The sequence below is a fragment of the Candoia aspera genome, chromosome 2 (assembly GCF_035149785.1).
Source record: "Candoia aspera isolate rCanAsp1 chromosome 2, rCanAsp1.hap2, whole genome shotgun sequence".
In the NCBI taxonomy this organism is placed as follows: Eukaryota; Metazoa; Chordata; class Lepidosauria; order Squamata; family Boidae; genus Candoia; species Candoia aspera.
Window position 1 is genome coordinate 165,912,733 of NC_086154.1, and position 22,655 is coordinate 165,935,387.

General features: G+C 44.7%; 1 protein-coding gene across 2 annotated transcripts; it reads left to right on the forward strand.

The window, feature by feature from the left end:
* The first annotated feature begins 305 nt into the window (after positions 1–305).
* DUSP4 (dual specificity phosphatase 4) lies at positions 306–18,945 on the forward strand. 2 transcript variants are annotated; one of them, XM_063294737.1, is made up of 4 exons: positions 306–975; positions 11,847–11,983; positions 16,063–16,282; positions 18,303–18,945. In XM_063294737.1, the coding sequence occupies exons 1-4, from the start codon at positions 570–572 to the stop codon at positions 18,683–18,685; spliced, it is 1,146 nt and encodes a 381-aa protein (XP_063150807.1). In that variant the 5' UTR covers positions 306–569; the 3' UTR covers positions 18,686–18,945. The 2 variants fall into 2 exon arrangements, with proteins under 2 accessions (XP_063150807.1, XP_063150808.1); XM_063294738.1 differs by lacking the exon at positions 306–975 and adding an exon at positions 6,402–6,966.
* The last annotated feature ends 3,710 nt before the right edge of the window (positions 18,946–22,655 follow it).

Genomic DNA, 22,655 nt, shown 5'->3' on the forward strand with positions numbered 1-22,655 from the left:
AAATTGTGAAACACTAGTCAAAATCAAATCAAACCGATCTTTATTACGGCCATACACCAGCGTTTATAATGCTAGTCAAAAGCCTGTTGAGGGGATTGGAGGCAGCCACAAACCTTGCATGCGGTCGATGGACGCCTGTTCAGTCCCGGGCGAACTGTTCCTCCTTCCACCGAAGCGACCCAGCCCTTCCCGTTTTCCCTTAAAGCCGGCGGCACCCGAAGAACGCCCAGAAGCCCCGCCTTGTCGCAGCTTTCTAATGAATGAAGACGAGCCCAAGCGCCGTTTACATTTTTCCCATTGTGACGTCGGCGGACACATTCACTGCGAGAGAAGCAAGAATGAGGCTCGACGCCGGAGACAGGAGAAAGGCGAGAGGAGAGGATGTGGGGGGCGGAGCGAGGTAGTAAAAGGCATCCTCCCCCGCTCTCTAGCGAGCGTGCGGGTAGCGTAGCCGCTACCAGCAACAGCAGCCCCGTTATTAGGGACTGAGCTGATACGGCGCGGAAGCAAAATGTTCTAAGGCCGTAGCCGTTCCTGGGCAGGAAGGAGCCTGCGTAGAGTCGGAGGCCATGGTGGAGCTACGCGAGATGGACTGCAGCGTGCTTCGGCACCTTCTGCACCGGGGGGACTGCACCGGCGGGACCAGTTCCTCAGCTGCTCCCGCAGGCGGGAAGTGTCTCCTCTTGGACTGCAGGCCCTTCCTCGCTCACAGCGCCGGGTACATCCGCGGCGCGCTCAACGTGAGATGCAACACCATCGTCCGGCGGCGGACCAAAGGGTCGATCAGCCTGGAGCAGATCTTACCGGCGGAAGACGAGGTGCGCTCCCGCCTACGTTCGGGTCTCTACTCGGCCGTGGTTGTGTACGACGAGCGGAGCCCGCGGGCCGAATCTGTGCGGGAGGATAGCACCGTGTTGCTGGTGGTGCGGGCGCTGCGCAAGGACACGGAGCACACCGACATCTGCTTGCTGAAAGGTGAGGCGCTGCGCACGAACTTATCCGGACAGTAGGTCAGGCGTTTGGACTGCCCCTTAAGGCCGGCTTCCCCTGCGTTTGGGCCGGTTCGAGCCAGACCATCCAGCGGATTACGGGCTCGAAGGGGGCGGCTGGGCTGTGCGGGGCCACCGGGGTTAAGTCGTGGTAGAGCATGGGAAGGACAATGCCACTAAGCATGTACCTCGCGCCACAACCCTCCTCCCGATTTCGAATACGCAGGGCTCTCTAAGGTTTTAGGCTATAATTCAGACTGATTTGCAAGTACCCGGCCCCCGCCCTCCTCCCAGTCTCCGGGTCTTTGGAGGAAGAGAACGGAGGCAAGTCTTCGAAGTGGGCCGATTTTCCTCTCTTCTGGGCCTGTTAAGTCGCCGTTCCGGTATCTGCTCGCTTGGAGTAAGGGTGGTTGGAACTCGCCACTGAGCGCTGCCGGGGGCGGAGTGAAGGGAGGCGGTCTAATCCCACCCATTCGAAGGGCACAACGTGTGAGCGGCGTGTCAATCCCCGCTCACCTCTTCTTCGCTTCCGTCTGGCGGTGAGGGAAGGGGGGAGCTGTTTCTGGCGTGGTGTGACCCGCGATGACGCCAAGGGCCAGCGGCTGTTCTGTCGCTTACCTTCGCGCTCGTCTGTCCGCCACCAGAGTGCGGCTTCGGAGCAAGTGTAAGAGGAGCTGGTTATACTTTGGCCTCCGTAGTCATCTTCCTTAGTTAATGAGGTGCCGTCGGGTCAGATGGCTGGTGACTTCTTGACCTGCGTTTAGTAATGAGGCCTTTCTTAGAATTTACCTTGTTAGGAAACAAGCAGTAGAAGCCAGGGAGATAGGAAACTTCTTGAGCAGTGCTTCTCAACCTTGGCAACTTTAAGATGTGTGGACTTCAACTCCCAGAATTCTCCAGCCAGCACATGCTGGCTTGGGAATTCTGGGAGTTGAAGTCCACACATCTTAAATTCTGGGAGTTGAAGTCCACACATTTTAAAGTTGCCAAGGTTGAGAAACGCTGTCCTAGAGAGAACTTCCTAGACCAGACTTGAAAGGAAGGACCAGGTGCAGGATTCTGCAGACTCATTTCTCTGGGAGGTTTCAACCTGTCTAGTCCTGACCTTTCTCCCCTGCTCAGACTTTTGTCTCTGCCCGGTGGTTTGGAGAAGAAGCTAAAAATGCTGGAAATGCTTTCCTAATCCCCAGAGAGAGCATTTCCTAAAAGGCATTTAGTTTTCTGAAGAAGATGGCTTGCCTGCCAGTTTGTCGACTTCAGAGCTTTCCAGGCAATCAAACTGCCCACAAAGAAAAGCAAGCAGTCTAGCAGTCAACAGGATGTGCCCTTTACACAGTTGTACGGGGGGCAAAGCCATTGGGAGACTGACCTGGAATGACAAGTGATTGGGTTGGGGACTTGATTATCCAAGGTGTTGGGGAAAAATGGTTGGCAGTCTCTTGATCTGAAGAAAGTCGTAGACTCTATCTAAACTGAAGCGAAGGCCAACGTGGTCCCAGGGGTGGTGGGGCACTCGGGGCTGTGACCCCCAAGCTGGGAGAGTGGCTCCAACAGACCCCAGGAGCAACATCCGAGCTCTCTGTCCAGAAGAGTGCAGTGCTAGGAACAGCTGAGATTCTGTGCAGAACCCTCAAATTCCCCGGCCTCTGGAAGAGGATCTGAGGTTGAGGAAGACACATAACACCCACAGGGGTGAGAAGGGAAATTATTTTAGTAATGTAGTGAAATCCGTACTTGGCTAATAATGTTTTTTGTTACACAGTAATCCTTGCCCCTCAACTAGTTGTTCCCATTTCTTGCTTGGGTGTGGCCCAAGGAAACTGGGTGGTATTGTATGGGGGGTGGTATTTCCTGCCCATCTGACTTATTAGCTGGTTTGTGTGTGCGAAGGCAGCCGGTGACCTTTTGAATTACGAAAGCTTTGGGTGGGTGGAAGGGAAAAGGGTGAGAGATCCTGTTTTATTGTTCCCTGAATGGCCTCTCCCCTTAGGAATGCGTGAGAATAAGGGTGGTGGTGGGAAGTAGCCCTAAATTCTGTTTGTAGGGGTAGTGCCATGGCTCAGGGGATTGTATTTGTGTTCTCTGGAAGGAAGTTCTTACTGGCGCCAGCAATGAATCCGTAAATATCACTAGCCAAAATATTCCAGGCCAGAATAGGATTTATTTTAGGGTTTTCTTCCCGCTTCTAAAGGGACTTTGGAAAGACGATGGTCACAGGCTCTATCAAATATAGTTTAAACATTTTCAAACCCTTATTTTATACAAGAACAGGAGCTTTAATCAACAGATTTGCTAAGCGTTGAAACTAATGGTGACTATGAAAAAATGGATTTAAGTCTTGAGATAAATTGTTATCAGTCTTGAGATAAATTGTTATGTATAATATAAGGGAGGCTCTCTTAAAATAGGAATGATTCACAGAACAATTCTCTATGGCTTTTAATGCTAGGAAAATATTTAAAGCAGACAAAAAATCAAATAAACCGATAACATTGATCAATTTCAAAGGGCACTTGTACTCATTTGTAGCTGATTGGTTCTTTATGCATCTGTGGCTTTATCTGACAGTGTTTCACTTCAGTGAAATAATGGATGATTAGCAACATTGGAGCTTTAGGTTTTAGCATTTAATATCCAATTACCCAATTCCAACTGTTGGAATTCTTGTAGTTAACCTCTGATGCTTTAGAGATGCCCCATGTCCTTCTATTTCCTGGAAAAGCCTGACGTTGCAATGCAGTTTTGCTGGAAAAAAAAAAGACTGCTGAAGTTGGAACTGGTGGGGAGGGGCTTGAAAAGTTAGCACATGGAGGACTCTGCTCAGGCCCTTTATAGGCATAGATCTCAGCCGAAGAGAGGATCAAGTACCTCTTTAGAATTTATTTAGTTTGTTGTTTCATAATGGCCTGATAGTAACACTTGCTTCTCCTGAGCCATGCCAAGCAAAACTAGAATTAGGGAAATTTGACTAATTTACACAACTTAGTGTTCCATGTTCAGTTTGTGCATGTGCAGGATGTGAACCTTACAGGAAAGGTGTCATTTTGCATGTGGCCTTGCAATGTATACAGTCCTGTTTTTATTTTTCAAGATTTTTTTTAAAATTGGGAGTAGATTCTTTTGAACAATTAACTGATTTATTCTTAGCTCACCGTTCTGGGAACCGTGCATTTTTGCAAAAATGCTTTTGAAAGACCTTGTCATCTGTAAGGTTCCTAGAAACCCTGAGGGAGGTTGATGGAAAATATTTTCTAACTCCTAATCTTTTAAAATTTTAAGAGGAATTGCTACATTTAGCAGTGGCTTTACTTTTGTAGAAGCTTCAGAATTGGGGATCTTATTACTTTTCCAGCTTCCTCTATTAGGTTTGGAAAAGAACTATGCCTGTTCCAATCCAGAACTGGCCAAGAGAATGAGAGTGTTTTGTTGGATCAGCCTTCTTTCTAGAATACCCTGCTAAGACGTTATGTGCTTTTTAGCCAGTTGTATTATAATATAATCTCTTCCTGTGGCTTATTTATGAGGAAACCTTGATCCATTAAGATCCTTAGGATAGAAGACAGGCTGAAATAGTTTAATAAATCAATAAATAAAAGAATGGAGGAGGAGGAAGGATGATGACCTTGTACTTAAAAGCCTTCCAAGTGTGGGCATTTCTGTAGGACAAGGTGAAATTACTCATACTAAACAATTAGTGTGGTGGAGGAGAGCATTACACTTCTGTATGAATGGTGGAACTTGCTCTCCATGGGGAGGTAAAATCACAATTTGGAGAGTGATTGTTAATGACATTTGGCAGAATTGGGATAGGGGTGGTGTGTCCATCCTTGTGCTTCATGATCTCTCAGCAGCTTTCAGTAGCATCATTCATGGTCCAGCTGGGAATGGTGGGCACTGTATTATGGTAGTTCTTCTCCTTCTGGTTGGTTCCAGTGGGTACTGATGGAGGGGAAAGGTCATAACCAAAGCCTTCATTTGTGGGATGTCTCGGGTTGAAATTCTTCCCCTTCTGTTTGACATCTACATGATGTGAATACTGATATGATCAGTATGCTGATGATACCCAATTATATGTCTCAATACTGGCCCATCCAAGTGATATTGCCAATGTCCTGTCTCAGGGTCTGGAGGCTGCTTAGATCTGGATGGGGAGGAACAGACTCAGGGTCAATCCTGACAAGACCAAGTGGTCGTGGATACTTGGGCTCCCCAGCTCTCAGGACTTTCCATCTTTAGTTCTGGTTGGGGTAGTAGTACTTTCCTATTTGAGACTAGTGTGTAATCTGGAAGTAGGTGGCAGCTTTACCCAAGAAGGCCTTCGAACAGATTCATCTAGTGTGCCAGTTGCACCCATTCCTAATTCAGGAGGATCGTAGATGGTCACTCATGCCCTAGCCACTTCAAAAATGGACTGTTGCAATGTATTCTGCATTAGGCTGCCCTTGAATACCACTTGAAAGCTATGCCTGGCCCAGAATGCAGTGGTGTGGCCAGTGATGGCATGCTATGGTATGCCTATGTGACACTACTGCTCTGCAAGTGGCACTTGTTGCCAGTTGACTTCCAGGTGCCATTCAAGGTGCTGGCTATCGCCCATATGTCCCTTCATGGTATAGGGCCATGTTTGAGGGACCACCCATCTCTGATAGTTTCTGCCCACCTAGTAAGACACTCCAGGTTCCCTCAATCAAACAAGGTGATCTATCAGGGTCTAGGAAGCATGGCTTCTCTATGGCAGTACCTGCCTTCTGGAACAGTGCTCCCCCCGAATGCCATCCATCTGGATGAAGTTCTGAAAGTCTGTGACAAGCCTGCACAACGTGTGGCCTGCTAAGCAGCCTTGTGTGGCCTGAGCGGATTTTTTGAAGTAATAAATTCACCATCACCCTGAAAAACATACTGCTGACCAGCGGCAGCTCCTGGTGCACCAGGTATTCCTTTGCAGCTCATGTTGATTTTTACTTTATCGGTGTGGCCCTTTCTCCTCTACGAGTCGTGCAGGCTGGTCTATGAAACCTGGCTGTTGTCCCAGACCTTGGAAGGGTGGTCATTGAGCCCCTGTAGGTTCCTTCTTTCACTTGGGGGTATAGTTTTGCTTCCGGATGTACATGATCTGTTTTTCTATATTATTATTTCTTGTTGTTTTTTTCAATTGTGAGCCATCTGGCAGCCTCTAAATTGCGTGAATGAATAAAATTGACCCAGAAGTTGGGCTTCTACTAGTTTGGCAATTATCTTGAGTTGTAGAGTAGAAAGTGGGCTTCACACTAAGAGGACTTTGGGGCAACAGATCTGTTGTAAACTTTCCAGAAATATAGTCGTGTTAATTTGTATGGTAGCTAAAAAAATTCTGGCACTTTAGAAACGAACTATGTGTTATGGTAAAAGCTTGGGGGATTGATATTGACAGATGAATGAATAATATCCTTAGCTATAGCTGGATACATATGGTGGGAGGAAGGGCAGTGAGGCCAGTGGAAAAAGGAGACCACCAAACAGATAGGCATGGTTCCAGTGAAGCTTGAAGATGTAAACCAAGTCACAATAGGTTCCTTGGTAACTTTTCCAACAGTCATGATAGGTCCCTCGGTAACCAGGCATTCATGATCACACACTCAACTTCACTGTGTTTTTGGAGTACACTTACTGGTGCCAAGTTAGCTAACAGACAGCAATGCATAGCAGAGCTCTTGCCTATTGCTGGCTGATTGAGTGAATGGCAGGGCATAATTTCTGCCTTGGCATCAGGAGAATTGTGTGGCATACAGGAGGAATCGGTCTAGTTTTCCTGACCCATAGAACCCTACAGACACATGGTCTTCCAGTGCATGTGTGGTGAAATTGTTGTCCTCCCTTATATGTACTAGGGAGAACATACTTAGCATAAAGGTCCTCTTCTCCAGTGATTTGGATGTGGATAAGATGTCAGGCCTTCTCCATGGTGGCCCCCACACTTTGGAATGCTTTCCCTCCAGAGGTTTGTAAAGCCTCTCCCTGATGGCATTTAGAAGATCACTGTAGATGGTTTTCTTTCACTGAGCCTTCAACCCTAGTAAAGAGTTTGCTGGCATCCATCTTGAAAGAGGATTGATTTATTGTTCTTGGATTGGTTGTTTTTAAATATAGTTTTAATGTGTTGTAACTTGGCCAGATCCTTTCAATTGAGATGGACTATTAAAAACAAAGAATTAAATAAACGGAGATTAGGATAGTGGGCATTCCCCTCCTCCCTTTCTGTAGTACAGGGCCAAGTCTCCCAAAGGTTGGTACTGATTGCCACTGGTCACCTGGAAGCCAGATTTGGGAGCCCCTATTAAGGTTGTCAGTGGTGTTAGGAGAGAGTAATTTGAAAGAAGATAGTAGCCAACCACATCTGTATTGCTGCCAAGAAAACATGGACATATCCAGATTGTCACCAAGAATTATCTTCAAGGGAAGCTCTACCTTTAATTTTTGTCAACAGAGAATCACGTCTCGGGCCGCTGCATTGAGTTTTTAATTACTCTTTCCGTGCCTAGTTTTTTGAAAGTACCTTTTTAGAAAGTGTATTTAATTACCAATAGCATGTCTGTTTTGGTTCCCAGTCTCTTACAATGCACATACTCCTTTATCACATGCTGTACTGTTTCCTGGTGCGCCAGTTGACTGTGGCTGCTCTCTCTATAGCCCCTTCTTGGTCTCTGGTCCATCTGATTTCTTTGGCCGTTGTGTTCCGACAGCTCTTCAATATTCCCTTTATACATAAAAGCCTCTGTAGATGAGCCAAGAATTCCTTTCATTCAGTAGAAACCAGATTTATCATAGCCAGCAGCCAGAGAATTTTCAGATGAAGTAGTATGTGTTTATCTCAGACTTTTTTCTTTGACCTCTATTTCATTTACATGTTCTGGGGCAAACTTCAGTGTGGCATGGCCTGCGTCTTCATTTGATACCTCATTGTCTCTATAGCCATTACGATCCCCTAATTATTTTTAAAGTCAAAACCAGGTTTGAATAAATGTGAATAGCAGCTTGTTTTTCCTCTAAGGCACTAACACCACAGATGGGAAAGGGGCAGGGGAATAGGGGATTTGTAGCGGTAACATACCTTGCAGGAGATCTTTTGAAGACACCTGTGCCAAGTCTTGAGTGCACCACGAACCCTCTGTTAAAACTGGCCAGTTTTAGTCAGTCTTGGAAGCTATGCAGGATTGGGCCTGATTAGGCTTGATTAATTGGTATGGGCTTCAGCAAAGGATCGTTACTTTGTCGTGGTGCTGGAGCCTGAGCACCTCGATGACGCCATGAGCTAAACCGTGAAGGGCCACCCAAGACGGGAAGGTCATGACAGAGAGGTCAGACTAAATGCGATCCCTGGGGAAGGTAATGGCAACCCACCCCAGTATTCTTGCCGTGAAAACTAAATGGATCAGTACAACCAGAGATATGTCGGTATACCATCGGAAGATGAGACCCTCAGGTCGGAAGATGGTCAAAATGCTACTGGGGAGGAACAGAGGAGTTCAACTAGCCCCAGACGTGTTGACGCAGCTAGCTCAAAGCCGAAAGGATGGCTAGCGGCCGACGGTGCTGGTGGTGAACAGTGAATCCGATGTTCTAAGGATCAGCACACCATTGGAACCTGGAATGTAAGATCTATGAGCCAGGGCAAATTGAATGTGGTTATTGGTGAGATGTCAAGATTAAAGATAGACATTTTGGGCGTCAGTGAACTGAAATGGACTGGAATGGGCCACTTCACATCAAATGACCACCAGATCTACTACTGTGGACAAGAGGACCACAGAAGAAATGGAGTAGCCTTCATAATTAATCGTAAAGTGGCTAAAGCAGTGCTTGGATACAATCCAAAAAACGATAGAATGATCTCAATTCGAATTCAGGGCAAGCCATCTACCATCACAGTGATCCAAATATACACCCCAACCACAGATGCTGAAGAAGCTGAAGTAGAGCAGTTCCATGAGGATCTGCAACACCTACTGGACAACACACCTAAAAGAGATGTTATTTTCATCACAGGAGACTGGAATGCTAAGGTGGGCAGTCAAATGACACCTGGAATTACAGGTAAGCATGGCCTGGGAGAACAAAACGAAGCAGGACATAGGCTGATAGAATTTTGCCAAGACAATTCACTCTGCATAACAAACACTCTCTTTCAACAACCTAAGAGACGGCTTTATACATGGACTTCACCAGATGGACAACACCGAAATCAGATTGACTACATCCTCTGCAGCCAAAGGTGGCGGACATCTATACAATTGGTAAAAACAAGACCTGGAGCTGACTGTAGTTCAGATCACAAACTTCTTATTGCACAATTTAGGATCAGACTAAAGAGATTAGGGAAGACCCACAGATCAGCTAGATATCAGCTCACTAATATTCCTAAGGAATATGCAGTGGAGGTGAAGAATTGATTTAAGGGACTGGACTTAGTAGATAGGGTCCCGGAAGAACTATGGACAGAAGTTCACCACTTTGTTCAGGAGGCGGCAACAAAATACATCCCAAAGAAAGAGAAAACCAAGAAGGCAAAATGGCTGTCTGCTGAGACACTAGAAGTAGCCCAAGAAAGAAGGAAAGCAAAAGGCAACAGTGATAGGGGGAGATATGCCCAATTAAATTCAAAATTCCAGAGGTTAGCCAGAAGAGATAAGGAATTATTTTTAAACAAGCAATGCGCGGAAGTGGAAGAAGACAATAGAATAGGAAGGACAAGAGACCTCTTCCAGAAAATTAGAAACATCGGGGGTAAATTCCAGGCAAAAACAAAGGTATGATCAAAAACAAAGATGGCAAGGACCTAACAGAAGAAGAGATCAAGAAAAGGTGGCAAGAATATACAGAAGACTTGTATAGGAAGGATAACAATATCGGGGATAGCTTTGACGGTGTGGTCAGTGAGATAGAGCCAGACATCCTGAAGAGTGAGGTTGAATGGGCCTTAAGAAGCATTGCTAATAAGGCAGCGGGAGACGATGGCATCCCAGCTGAACTGTTCAAAATCTTGCAAGATGATGCTGTCCAGGTTATACATGCTATATGCCAGCAAATTTGGAAAACACAAGAATGGCCATCAGATTGGAAAAAATCAACTTATATCCCCATACCAAAAACGGGAAACACTAAAGAATGTTAAAACTATCGAACAGTGGCACTCATTTCACATGCCAGTAAGGTAATGCTCAAGATCCTGCAAGGTAGACTTCAGCAATTCATGGAGCGAGCATTGCCAGATGTACAAGCTGGGTTTAGAAAAGGCAGAGGAACTAGGGACCAAATTGCCAATACCTGCTGGATAATGGAAAAAGCCAGGGAGTTTCAGAAAAACATCTATTTGTTTTATTGACTATTCTAAAGCTGACTGTGTGGACCATAACAAATTATGGCAAGTTCTTAGTGGTATGGGGATACCAAGTCATCTTGTATGCCTCCTGAAGAATCTGTATAATGACCAAGTAGCAACAGTAAGAACAGACCACGGAACAACGGACTGGTTTAAGATTGGGAAAGGAGTACGGCAGGGCTGTATACTCTCACCCTGCCTATTCAACTTGTACGCAGAACACATCATGCAACAAGCTGGGCTTGAGGAATCCAAGGCTGGAGTTAAAATCTCTGGAAGAAACATTAACAATCTCAGATATGCAGATGATACCACTTTGATGGCTGAACGCGAAGAGGAACTGAGGAGCCTTATGATGAAGGTGAAAGAAGAAAGTTCAAAAGCTGGCTTGCAGCTAAACCTCAAAAAAATCAAGATTATGGCAACCGGCTTGATTGATAAGTGGCAAATAGAGGGAGAAAATGTAGAAGCAGTGAAAGACTTTGTATTCCTAGGTGCAAAGATTACTGCAGATGCTGACTGCAGTCAGGAAATCAGAAGATGCTGAATCCTTGGGAGAAGAGCAATGGCAAATCTCGATAAAATAGTTAAGAGCAGAGACATCACACTGACAACAAAGGTCCGCATAGTTAAAGCAATGGTGTTCCCCGTAGTAACATATGGCTGCGAGAGCTGGACCATAAGCAAGGCTGAGAGAAGAAAGATCGATGCTTTGGAACTGTGGTGTTGGAGGGAAATTCTGAGAGTGCCTTGGACTGCAAGAAGATCAAACCAGTCCATACTCCAGGAAATAAAGCCAGACTGCTCACTTGAGGGAATGATATTAAAGGCCAAACTGAAATACTGTGGCCACATAATGAGAAGACAGGACACCCTGGAGAAGATGCTGATGCTAGGGAGAGTGGAAGGCAAAAGGAAGAGGGGCCGACCAAGGGCAAGGTGGATGGATGATATTCTAGAGGTGACGGACTCGTCCCTGGGGGAGCTGGGGGTGTTGATGACTGAAAGGAAGCTCTGGCGTGGGCTGGTCCATGAAGTCACGAGTCGGAAGCGACTAAACGAATAAACAAGAACAAATTGGTATGGGAGATCCCCAAGGAATTCCTAGGGTGTAGGCTAGACTGGGAAGTCAAGTTCCACAAGAAGACTTCATACTATTGCCAAGAAAACTTCAAGAATGGGTCTAAAATGTCATTAAAAACTTAACTTCAGAACATCCTTGACTTTGCTATCTCTTTTACTAAAGTGAGTCGTATCATGTCACTGTGCTGTGGCACCATCTCTTCCACTGCTTCCAAGCAACATCTGTGGCGATAGGTGCTTAGCATGAAAGTCTGAAGGGCCTTTGACATAAACATTCATGCATGTTGTGCATGATGTTGGAGGTGGGCTGACCTCTCTCTCCTTGTGTATTGATAATAGTTGAATAAAGCTGTAGCATCTTGTAAGTGATGACCACAACTTTGAAATGGGATGTTTTGCAGTATCTGTTTTACTTTCAGGTGGCTACGAACGATTCCAGTCAGAATATCCAGAATTCTGCACAAAGACAAAATCTCCCACAGCAGCCTCTACTCTGGTGCCTGTGGAGCATCTGGACCATAGCTGCAGTTCCTGTGGGACACCACAGCATGACCAGGTAGGGTTGCTTCTCTCCACTTCGAAGCTGTCTGCTGTCCGAAGCAACAAGCTTCCTTTTATTTGTTCATGGCATCCCTGTCCCTCTGGTGGCATACATGGGGGTTCTCCTCTCAAGTGGAGCTCAGTTGTGCTCAGTGGGGAGTCACATGTGATGCAGAACAGCTGATGATACCCAGTCCTGCATCTCCGCCCTGGGCAGATTAAGTGATGCGGTTGATGCCCTGTCCCACTGCCTGGAGGCTGTAGGGGTCTGGGTGGGGAACAACAGGCTTCAACTGAACCCTGGCAAGGCTGAGTGGCTCTGGGTTTTGGGGCCTTCTGGATCTGGGATTTTACCATCTTTGGTGCTGGATGAAGCGGCACTGCCCAGATAGACCTGGCGTGCAGTCTGGGGATCCTTCTAGACTCACAACTCCTGCTTGAGGAGCAGGTGGCAGTCATGGCAACTTCATGTTATGCACCAGTTTGCGCCTTTTCCTGGACCATGAGGCTATCCTCAGTTACTCGTGACCTGGTCACCTCTAGAATGGATTACTGTAATGCACTCTACACGGGACTACCCTTGAAGAGCACCTGGAAGCTTCGGCTAGTGCAGAATGTGGCTGCACGGACAGTTTTGTTTATTTTCTATCCTGCCTTTATTATTTTTTATAAATAACTCAAGGCGGCGAACATACCTAACACTCCTTCCTCCTCCTATTTTCCCCACAACAACCCTGTAAGGTGAGTTGGGCTAAGAGAGAGGGACTGGCCCAAGGTTACCCAGCCGGCTTTCATGTCTAAGGCGGGACTAGAACTCACAGTCTCCTGCTTTCTAGCCCGTTGCCTTAACTAGTAGACCAAACTGGCTCAGTTACGTGTGCCTCTAGGGTGGCGCAAGTTATGTCTCCGCTCTGTGAGCTGCATTGGTTCCCAGTTTGCTTCTGGGTGCAATTCGAGATGCTGGTTTTGACCTCTAAAGCCCTACGTGGCATGGGGCCAGGTTATTTGAGGGACTGCCTTTTCCCGGTTACTTCTCCCCATCCCATCAGGTCCAGCAGGAGGGGTATGCCGCGAGTCCCATCTGCTAAGGAGTTACATCTGGTGGGACCCAGGTGGCGTGCCTTTTCTGCTGTGGCCCCTGCCCTCTGGAACATCATTCCCCCTGAGGTGAGATTGGCCCCATCCCTACTCGCCGTCTGGACAGCCCTCAAAATGTGGTTTTTCCATCCATCTTGGGGTCCCATGGTGAGCCAGCAAAATGGTTCTGGGATGTTAAGTGATAGTTGTCTTCCTTGCTATCTTGAGTTTTTCTCTTTGTTTTTACTTCATGTTTTATGATGTTTCTTGTTTTTATGTATTGTATGCCACTCAGAGTCACGTTCTGTGAGGTGGGTGGCTATATAAATTTGTTAAATAAATAAATATGGATCACCAGTTGACTGTGTTGATTCCAAGTTAGTATAATTTGAATAGCAACTACTTTTCTCTGAACCCTGGAGATAATTTAGTATGTATTTCAAATTATAGAAGGTTCTTCGCTTTGGCAAGATGACAATGTCTTGTGCTCAGTGGTTCTATTTGTGAAAAATAGGAAAATTCTGTATTGTGAGAGAGTTTGACCTGCAGCTCATAGAGATAGAAATAATAGAAGTAGAACATGCCCTCCTGAGCTGTGTATTTTATAAAGGTATGTGGTACTCTCCCATTAGCCTCTTCTAGGCTTCTCTCCTCTCTTAATGTTACCCAGTTGTGTTTCAAACTACATTTTGGCTTGCCAGATTAGATCCAGAGACATATATAAAGGAAGCTAAGAACAGAAAAGGAATAGGCAGATGGCCCTCTGTGATGTCATTCAATTGTGAAACTGAGATAAAATAACCTGCAACACAAAAATCATACGACAAATGTATGTTCATTTATATCAACTTGTGTATATATGTATTTATGCAGATGTGCTGACTGTTGATCATAATAAAGTAACTTAACAGCAACGACAACAGCAAAAATAAATAGAGGCTAAGACGGCTTTGATTACGATGGCTTCAATTCTAGCAAACACTGGCTCACTATCAGAGTTCCTACTGTAATTTTAGGGTAAATAGTTTTTGTGTTTAATTGGAACTTGGTGACCTTTCCTGCCTAGTAGTAGAAGTTCCAGCCCACAAGTATTTTAAGGTTTGGGTGCCATAAAGTAGGCAATGAGAGGCACAACCTGCAGGGATAATGCCCATGTTCCAAAAAGCAGAATGGATTGAGAGGCCTTTTTTCAGGGGGCAGGAGAAGGAGGTAACTCATCTCCAAATCCATGTATTTTGGGATGAAATTATTTTAGTTCTAATTCTCTGCAGCTATGCTTGATGCACATGTCTGTCAAGAAGAGGTTAGTACTGTTATAATTAAAGAATATGCAAATCCACACGCTGATGAAGAGACAGTGAAATTCCTTCTCAAGCAGTGTGATTGCATACGTAGCAGAAATTGGGCAATAACTTATTCCTTGGAATGCCTGTAGGCTGAAGTGCAGTTGTCAGGTTCCAGGTTATCCAGAGATAATCCACTGATGGTATTTTCCACCCTAGTTGCTGGTATGTCCAGCATGTTGGCTTGGTTTGGTCTGGTCTGGTCTGGTCTGGTGGGCCTCAGCTTAGTGCACACAACCAGACCTGAAGTGCAGAGTTACATATAAAGAATAATGGTACCCCGTGATTAAGGAAGTGATAAAGCGCATTCCCAAGTTAGTTGCTAGTAGGCGTGAGAGTTTATGTGGGGAGTGGCAGTAAACGTGCATTTTTTTCTTGGCTGTCAGCAACTGATATGGACTCTTGGGTACATGTTTCACAGCCCTGTCTGTCCAAAAACCTGATTAGGAGTTGTGTGTTCACTGTGACTCGGCATGCTGGCACCTCTAAATAAAATTCAAAGAGGCGTTTTCTCTAGCGCCCGTTTTTGTTCTGCCATCTTAACTACAGTATACAGAATACAAACACACTGACTCCCCAGTTTTGGTTCAGGGGGTGGGGGGAGTTTAAAATATGAGGGGATTTTGAATATTAAAAATGTGAGTATCAGAACTGTGGACTACTTTCTTCAGTTCATGGTTGGAAATCTATAAATGTAATTTAACTGCAAGTATTCACCAAATGTGTTGTGACAGTCTCTGCATTTTTGGACTGAAACGTAGGCTTGGAAAGAACATGTTGCAGGCTGTATAGTTAAAGCATAATTTAGTCATAGGAGTAATATTTAGCATCTTGAGGTTAGAGAAAAGAAGCCAGAAAGTGGGTGAGCGTGTTGGCTGTTTGGGGCAACATTTTCTGAGCTGTCAGAGCGCATCTGGACTCTTGCTCAGATTGAACTACAAAATGTAGATTTGATCTTTATAACAAAGTTTGGCTGCAGGATCCATCTTTTCTTAGCATGGTGGGCAAGTTCCCTTATTGCGGAACTTCAGATTTAACCTTCTGTTTAAATATTCTCTAAGCAGAAAAGTTTTTTTTAAAAATTAAATTATGGAATAATGAAAAGCTAAAGCTGTACAGAAATAGATGAATAGGTGGAACCAGCAAGGCACAACTGAATGTTAAAAAAAAAAAAGACTAGCAAGGTGAGAAAAGTCGCTTTCCCAGTTGAGGACACTCCATGTGCATCTGGACCAGCCTTTCTCAACCAGGGTTCCGTGGAACCCTGGGATTCCACAAGAGGTCACTGGGAGATCACAATTGGTTTAAAAAATTATTTCAAATTTGGGCAACTTCACATTAAAGAGGCAAGTTTCTTTATTTTTAGTTTAAGAACACTGTTAATGCATATATACATTAAATATAACTGTTTTGTAACTTCTGGCCTATATTTGAGCCTGAATGTGCAGGGGTTCCCCTTGGCCTGAAAACTATTTTAAGGGTTCCTCCAGGGTCAGAAGGTTGAGAAAGGCTGATCTAGACAGTAGCCTAAAGAAGTTCAGGCGATGTCCTCTTTGAAAGAATCAGTGGGATGCTGGTAACGCTCTGGCATGTTGCTTTTCATTCATGAGCTCCTGTGTTCTTCCTGTTTCATATGTTGTTCCCTCTTTCTCATTTCTTCCTCCCACTGGTGTAGGGTGGCCCCGTGGAAATCTTGCCTTTCCTCTTCCTTGGCAGTGCTCATCATGCAGCTCGGAGGGACATGTTGGAGGCCTTGGGAATCACAGCCTTGTTAAATGTTTCATCTGACTGCCCCAACCACTTTGAAGGACACTTTCAGTATAAGTGCATTCCAGTGGAAGATAACCACAAAACTGACATCAGCTCCTGGTTCATGGAAGCCATTGAATACATTGGTAAGATAGTGGTAAAATAGGGCCTGTTTGTGGAGATAATGGGATTTTAGTTTGTTTATTAAAAAATTGAGACCACCCAATAGCTGAAGCTTTCTGGGCAGTTTACAATAAAGCATACTAAAAAATACAATTTGAATAAAAACATATGCAATAAAATCAAGTAAAAAGTTGGGTGTAGTAGTCAAGGCACCAGGCTAGAAACCAGGAGACGGTGAGTTCTAGTCCCACCTTAGGCACGAGGCCAGCTGGGTGGCTTTGGGCCAGTCCCTTTCTCTCAGCCCTAGGAAGGAGGCAAGGGCAAACCACTCCCAAAAATGTTTCCATGAAAACTGCAGGGACTTGTCCAGGCAGTCACCAGGACTCAAGACTGACTCAAAGGTGCGCGTGCACACCCCGCCCCCCAGGAAACCATCATATAAACTACGCAGCTGCAAGGCAGTCATTCAGAATCTAAAAATATGCAAATTAAAAGCCAATTAAAACGTCTGGGAAAATGGGTCTTCAGCTGGTGCTAATGTGGGCACCAGTCAAGTCTTGCTGGGGAGGAATTCTGTAAGTGGGGGTGCCCCCCCAGACACAGCTCTCTCCTTGGATGTGGAGTGCCACTACAGAGGGATGTGAGCTGTAGAGCCCAAGTTTCTAACCCTAGAACAGTATTCTTCAGAAAGCATTTGAATGACCAACTTCCAGTTGAGGAAGCAGGGAAAGTTGTTTCCCCAACTTTTTAAGCATCTGATGATGGGGCTGATAGATACGCATCCTGGAGCGTTGAGTTCTTTGCAGTTGTAGCAGTGTGCTTTATGTGGAGAAAGTGCAGCAGAACTCTTGCATATTACCAGGAGCATCCCTTGAGGCCAAGGCAAGGTTTTGCATTAAATTCAGAACTGGGCTTGAATAAAGGAAGCTGTTCTCCAAGTTTCTTGGAAAGATCTGCTTTCTGAAACAAATGAGGGTCTTCCCGGTCACTATTCATTCTGGCCACATTCCTGTGACAAGAACAATCCATGCAAAATTGCAACGTAATGTAGGCCACGTCACGCATATAATATATCACACACTGATCTCTAGAACCACATTTAGAAATAGGTTACCTCTGTGGATGAACCCTAGGTAGGCATTTGGTCTAACACGAATACTTTTTCAGGGATTTTTTGCTTGCATTCAACTGAGAGGTATCAAAGATAGCAATATTGAAGGTTGAAAAAACATGAAGCTGTATGTATCAATGAGCAATCTAAATGTGGTGAAAGGTCCCCTGTGCAAGCACCGAGTCATGTCTGACCCTCGGGGGGGATGCCGCTTTCGCGATGTTTTCTTGGCAGACTATAGAGCGGGGTGGTTTGCCATTGCCTTCCCCAGTCATCACCCTCCCCAGCAAGCTGGGTCCTCATTTTACCGACCTCGGAAGGATGGGAGGCCGAGTCAGCCTGAGCCGGCTACCCGAGAGAGAATCCAGCTTCCGCTGGGATCGAACTCGGGTCGTGGGGAGAGTTTCGGTTGCAATGCTGCCGCCTACCACTCTGCGCCACACGAGGCTTATATCTTATCTAAATGTATCTAGCCCTGTTTTTGGTTTTTAAAAAAATTCTTTCCACATAACAAAAGCTAAATTCTGTGACTTGTTTAAGACTGCAAAAATGGTCATAATTACATTTATTTGGAAATTTGTATATCCGTCACCACTGGTTAGGCGTATGTGGTGTCTTCCCTGCCTCCAGACATTTGTTCACACATTTTGAAAGGACTGTTATAGTGTATTTAATACTTGCTTTAAAGAACACCTTCCAGATCCTGTAAAAGATGTTAGCTAAATTACACTCTCTTGCTTTGTATTTATTTTTATGAGATCAATTTATGTGGGTGCCTAATAGGCATGCGACTCGGGGTGGCTACAAAAAGTGATCCAATAAATAGAGTGGGGGCATGTGATTTCCAGGGGCTTGGGGCTCACAGCCCCAGTCGGGGTCAGAGTTGGATTTTAAAGGTTGAATGTGCTAATGCTCCTGCTCTGCTCCCCTAGACGCTGTGAAGGTGTGTCATGGACGGGTGCTTGTGCACTGCCAAGCTGGCATCTCGCGATCAGCTACCATCTGTTTGGCTTACCTAATCATGAAGAAGCGAGTGAAGCTTGAGGAGGCCTTTGAGTTTGTCAAGCAACGTCGGAGCATCATCTCTCCGAACTTCAGCTTCATGGGTCAGCTGCTTCAGTTTGAGTCCCAGGTGCTGACGTCATGTGCCGCTGAGGCTGCAAGCCCCTCGGGAACCCTAAGAGAAAGGGGGAAGAACTCATCCACGCCTACATCTCAGTTTGTCTTCAGTTTCCCAGTCTCTGTGGCAGTGCATTCCACTTCAGGCAGCCTTCCTTATCTGCATAGCCCTATTACCACCTCTCCCACCTGTTAGAGTAGGCCTTTGGGGGTTGGAACTAGGGATGTCAAAGAGCAGAATCCTACAGCCCCATTGGCAATGGCTATAGGCAATAAAGAACTTTGCCCCCCCACCCCCGGCCGAACGGAATGCACCAAAGACAGAGCAATTAGGGCAAACTTTGCAGCTAGAATGGAACCTGGTGGGGTGGTGGGTTCCAGCATGTCCTTTCTTGGCAAGATGTCTTACCTCATTTTTTAAATATATATAAAATATAAAAAGCTTGAAGTTTTGAAGTCCTAATGATGTTTGTGGGTGTTGGGGAGGGAGACAATGAAAGAGATTCACATGCTCTAATGCAGCATGAGATGTTACTCTCTTGCCGCTGTGGTTGAACACCAGGCTGCGTCATGTTAATCTGAGCCGATCCTCCCGGTATGTTGGACTATAGATTCCAGAATTCTCAGCCAGCATGAACCCCTAGTCTCCAAATATGGGAGGGAGTGGGTTGGAGTGTGTGTGTATGTGTGGAGGGCCTGCTAGGGCTGGGCACACTTCAAAAACAATTGGGAAGGAAAGTTTTGGACCTTATGTGGGCAGAGCACCTCTCTGCTGTTCATTAAAGCACCTTGTCTTTTTTCAGGTTTCTGCATGAGCAGTAGTTGCATTAAGTAAAGCGGCTGTTAAAAGTAGCAGCATCTTTTGATCAGGCTTGCTTGAAGCCAGAACGAAGGGCCGCTTTAATGAATGGTGAAAGATGTCCTGTGCTTAGGCAAGGTCCTAAACACCGTGTCCAATCTGGTTTTGAAATGTGCGTTCTCCTAGTGTCTGTATCTGATCACCTTGTATTTGCTTGCAGCTACCCCTGGGGTGGAGCTACTTTACTAAAGTGCCTGGTTTTGGAGTTTTTGATTGGAATTTATAACATATCCTAATGCCACCTGTTTTGCTAAGCCGAGTGTTTGTGTAAAGAAAGGGAAAGGAGTTGATAGTTCACTGTGAAGTGACTTTCACACTCCCTACATGTGGCTGGAACTGATTTAAAATTTTAAAAAATGGATCTGGATTTATGAAGTGTAGCGTACACATTCTTTTTTGAGACAATTTGGGAAATGCCAGTAAGCACTGGAAGTGCTTGCTTTTTCCCCCAGCCTTTGCCTCTGGGGATGACCTGCCAAGAGCAGAGTCTTTGTTCATGGATAGGTTGGATTCTTGGTTCCTGAGTATGCCTCTCTGGTCTTACAGCATGATCAGGCATAAGTTGGTGGCCTCTGGTTCCCCGTTTCTCTTGCTGGGAAGGCTTTTGTGTTATCCGAATAATAATAACAAGCTTCTCTGACACAAATGCCCGGACATTTGTTTCTTCTTCACCTAACCAGGCAGATCTCTGTCTGCATGCCAAGAGGTTTAGCATATTGAGACATCAAGGAAGGAGGCACTATTGTATTGCATGGGGCCAAAGTACAGATGGCTTTCAAGCAGCCGTCCCCAATAGTGAGTTCCAGAAGATGCTCAACTCTCATAAGCCCCAGTGAGTACAACCAACTTTAAGGATAGTAGAAGTTGTCAGAATATTTGACAAGAATCAGATAGGCAAAGGCTGAAAGCTTCTTCATATCTTTCTCTATTAACTAGTATGGGAGCCAAAGTATAGCCATTAGTTACCATGGTTAGTCAGTGCTAAAAATGAGCACCGTGTCAAGAAATTTTTCCTTTAATTCTGAATTCTGCTGCCAGTGAGTTCCAGACGAACCTTCAGTGATGTTTGTAAATGTAACTTTGGAAGTAACATTTTAAAATGGTGACTTTCCCCCTAGCTTTAGTCAGATCAGTCTCTGCCCTTTAGCATGCCTTAATAAGGCACAGGGACCCTATAAAGTGACCCTTCAGGTGGGTCCTGAAAGAGGACTGGCATGCAGCACCCTCATTCCCCAGGAATCCTACGTAGCATGAAACGCTGAGACCTTTATAGCAGCCTTAAGAGAAGGGGCATGTAGAGAGCTATTTTTCTTCTTTGAAGAGAGCTACCAGCCTGTAAGATTCCTTTTCTGGATGGCAAGGGGTGCACCCTTCAGTTCAGATCAAACTCCAATTTGCCGCTGAAGCGAATTTTAAGTAGGAAACATGAGCAACTGGGATTTAGGTCTCATTTCACTTGAGGTATAGCCTCACCCTCTGCAAAATTGGGCTAGGCTCAATGAAATGCACCTGGCCTTTCTCAATTCTCCAAATTCCCCCCAATTTCCTAAATGGACCCATCACATGTTATGCCAAAGATAGCCACTTGAATCTCCTACACTTAAGCTAGCCTTTCAGAAGAGAATGGTTCCATGTGTTTGCTCCTTGATGGCTATATAGCTAGGGACAGTTTACCCTGAAGTTATCTTTGACTTCCTTATATATTGGCTTATTTTAGTCTAGTACTTCAGGTAAGACCCCATGCCTATGGATGATAGTGTTTTCACAGGCAGCATCCAGCTGGTCCTGCCTTCTCCGGGCACAATACGGGAAGTTGCACACTCCTTCGAACATGGCTTGGCCTACCCTTCAGTCAAAGCTTTTGATACCACACCCACCCCAATTGTGTATATTTTATATAGGATGTCTAAAATGCATGTGTGTTTTTTTAGATTGTATGTTTAATTTATTGCTTGACAATAATTAGTTGAAATAAATTTTCAGCTGTGATTACCTTTCATAATGAAAATTAAAAGGCTCATTCATTCTTTTCATATATGGATAAAAGGCAGTGGGGGTCATGAGAAGAGAAGAAACTTTCCTTTATTGGTTTCTGCATTCAGATCAAACCAGACTTACCATCAGATTTTTTTCTATTTAAAATTGTTACAAAAAACATGTATCTGTTGCAGAGAATTTTAGGTAGAGTCTAACAGTATATTTGTAGACTGCAGACCCACTGAAAAGGTTGATGTTAGTATTTTTAAATTTATTTCCTACCTTTCTCAAGTGCTCAAGGTTGTTTTGCTTTATTCCAAGAAAATTTGAGTTGAAACTTCTATAAATTTATAGGGAGGGTATGATAATAAACAAGATAGTTTATATAATGGCATAACTATTTCTGGTTTCTCAAGCCCAAGATACACTAATACAATGTGTGTATAGGTTGTGGGGTAGGAGGAATACAGTAACAAAAGGCATCTTTGCCTCTAAGTGGAGAAGATGAAATAGTAAGCTGGGAAGGAAATGTTAAGGCTCCTATTATGAGTGACAGTAGGTAAAACTGTATTACACTTCATAGTGGAAAAGGGACAGCCAACCTGTCAGTACTGGAGATGGCTTTCGAGCACATGGGTCTTACTTGAAAAATTTATATCCCTTGAAATAAAAAGGTTAGGTCATCCTGGGTTTAGCTATTTAGGAATCTCATGTTCTTCATAAAAGTGCAATAATGGATTATATTTGAACAAGAAAAAATGCCTGCTGGACTCTCTGGTACCTGTGTACTATCAGAAGATAGATAAGGATACTTTGGGTGGAGGTAGTTGTTATTAAGCAACTCTTGAGTTGGAGAACCTCTCATCCCAGAAGCAAAATGATAAGATTGCATTGACTCTCTCTCTCATACACTTCATAAAGTCCAATAGCACATTTTAAATTTCTGCTGTTTCTGAAAGGCAAAACAGCGAATATAGTACCTATCTCTCTCAACAAACTGCATTTGAGTAAACCAAAGAAACCATTGCAGGATAATGGTTCCACTGTTGTTAATATGTCATATTTTAAAAAATGCAAATATTCAAGTATTAAAAAAGTGTTTATTGATTCTTATTCTGTCACAAGTACTATATGTCTGACATTAAGTGAAAGCACAATAAGAGTTAACTGAGTTATTACATTGGCTTTATGCAAAATTTCATCACACTGGTAAATTAAGAGAACATAACTCTTTTTAAGAAAAAAGGGAAATACGCAACTTCCCAGCTCCAACTCACAGACAATGAAGAAGCCATACTGGGACTCCGTAAGTTCTTCTATTACCAACAGA

Bases quoted from the DNA above. Each gene is read 5' to 3' on its own strand.
- DUSP4 (XM_063294737.1), top strand. From the start codon at position 570: ATGGTGGAGCTACGCGAGATGGACTGCAGCGTGCTTCGGCACCTTCTG. The intron at 976-11,846 runs GTGAGGCGCTGC...TTTTACTTTCAG, and splicing joins CGACATCTGCTTGCTGAAAG to GTGGCTACGAACGATTCCAG. The intron at 11,984-16,062 runs GTAGGGTTGCTT...CCACTGGTGTAG, and splicing joins GGACACCACAGCATGACCAG to GGTGGCCCCGTGGAAATCTT.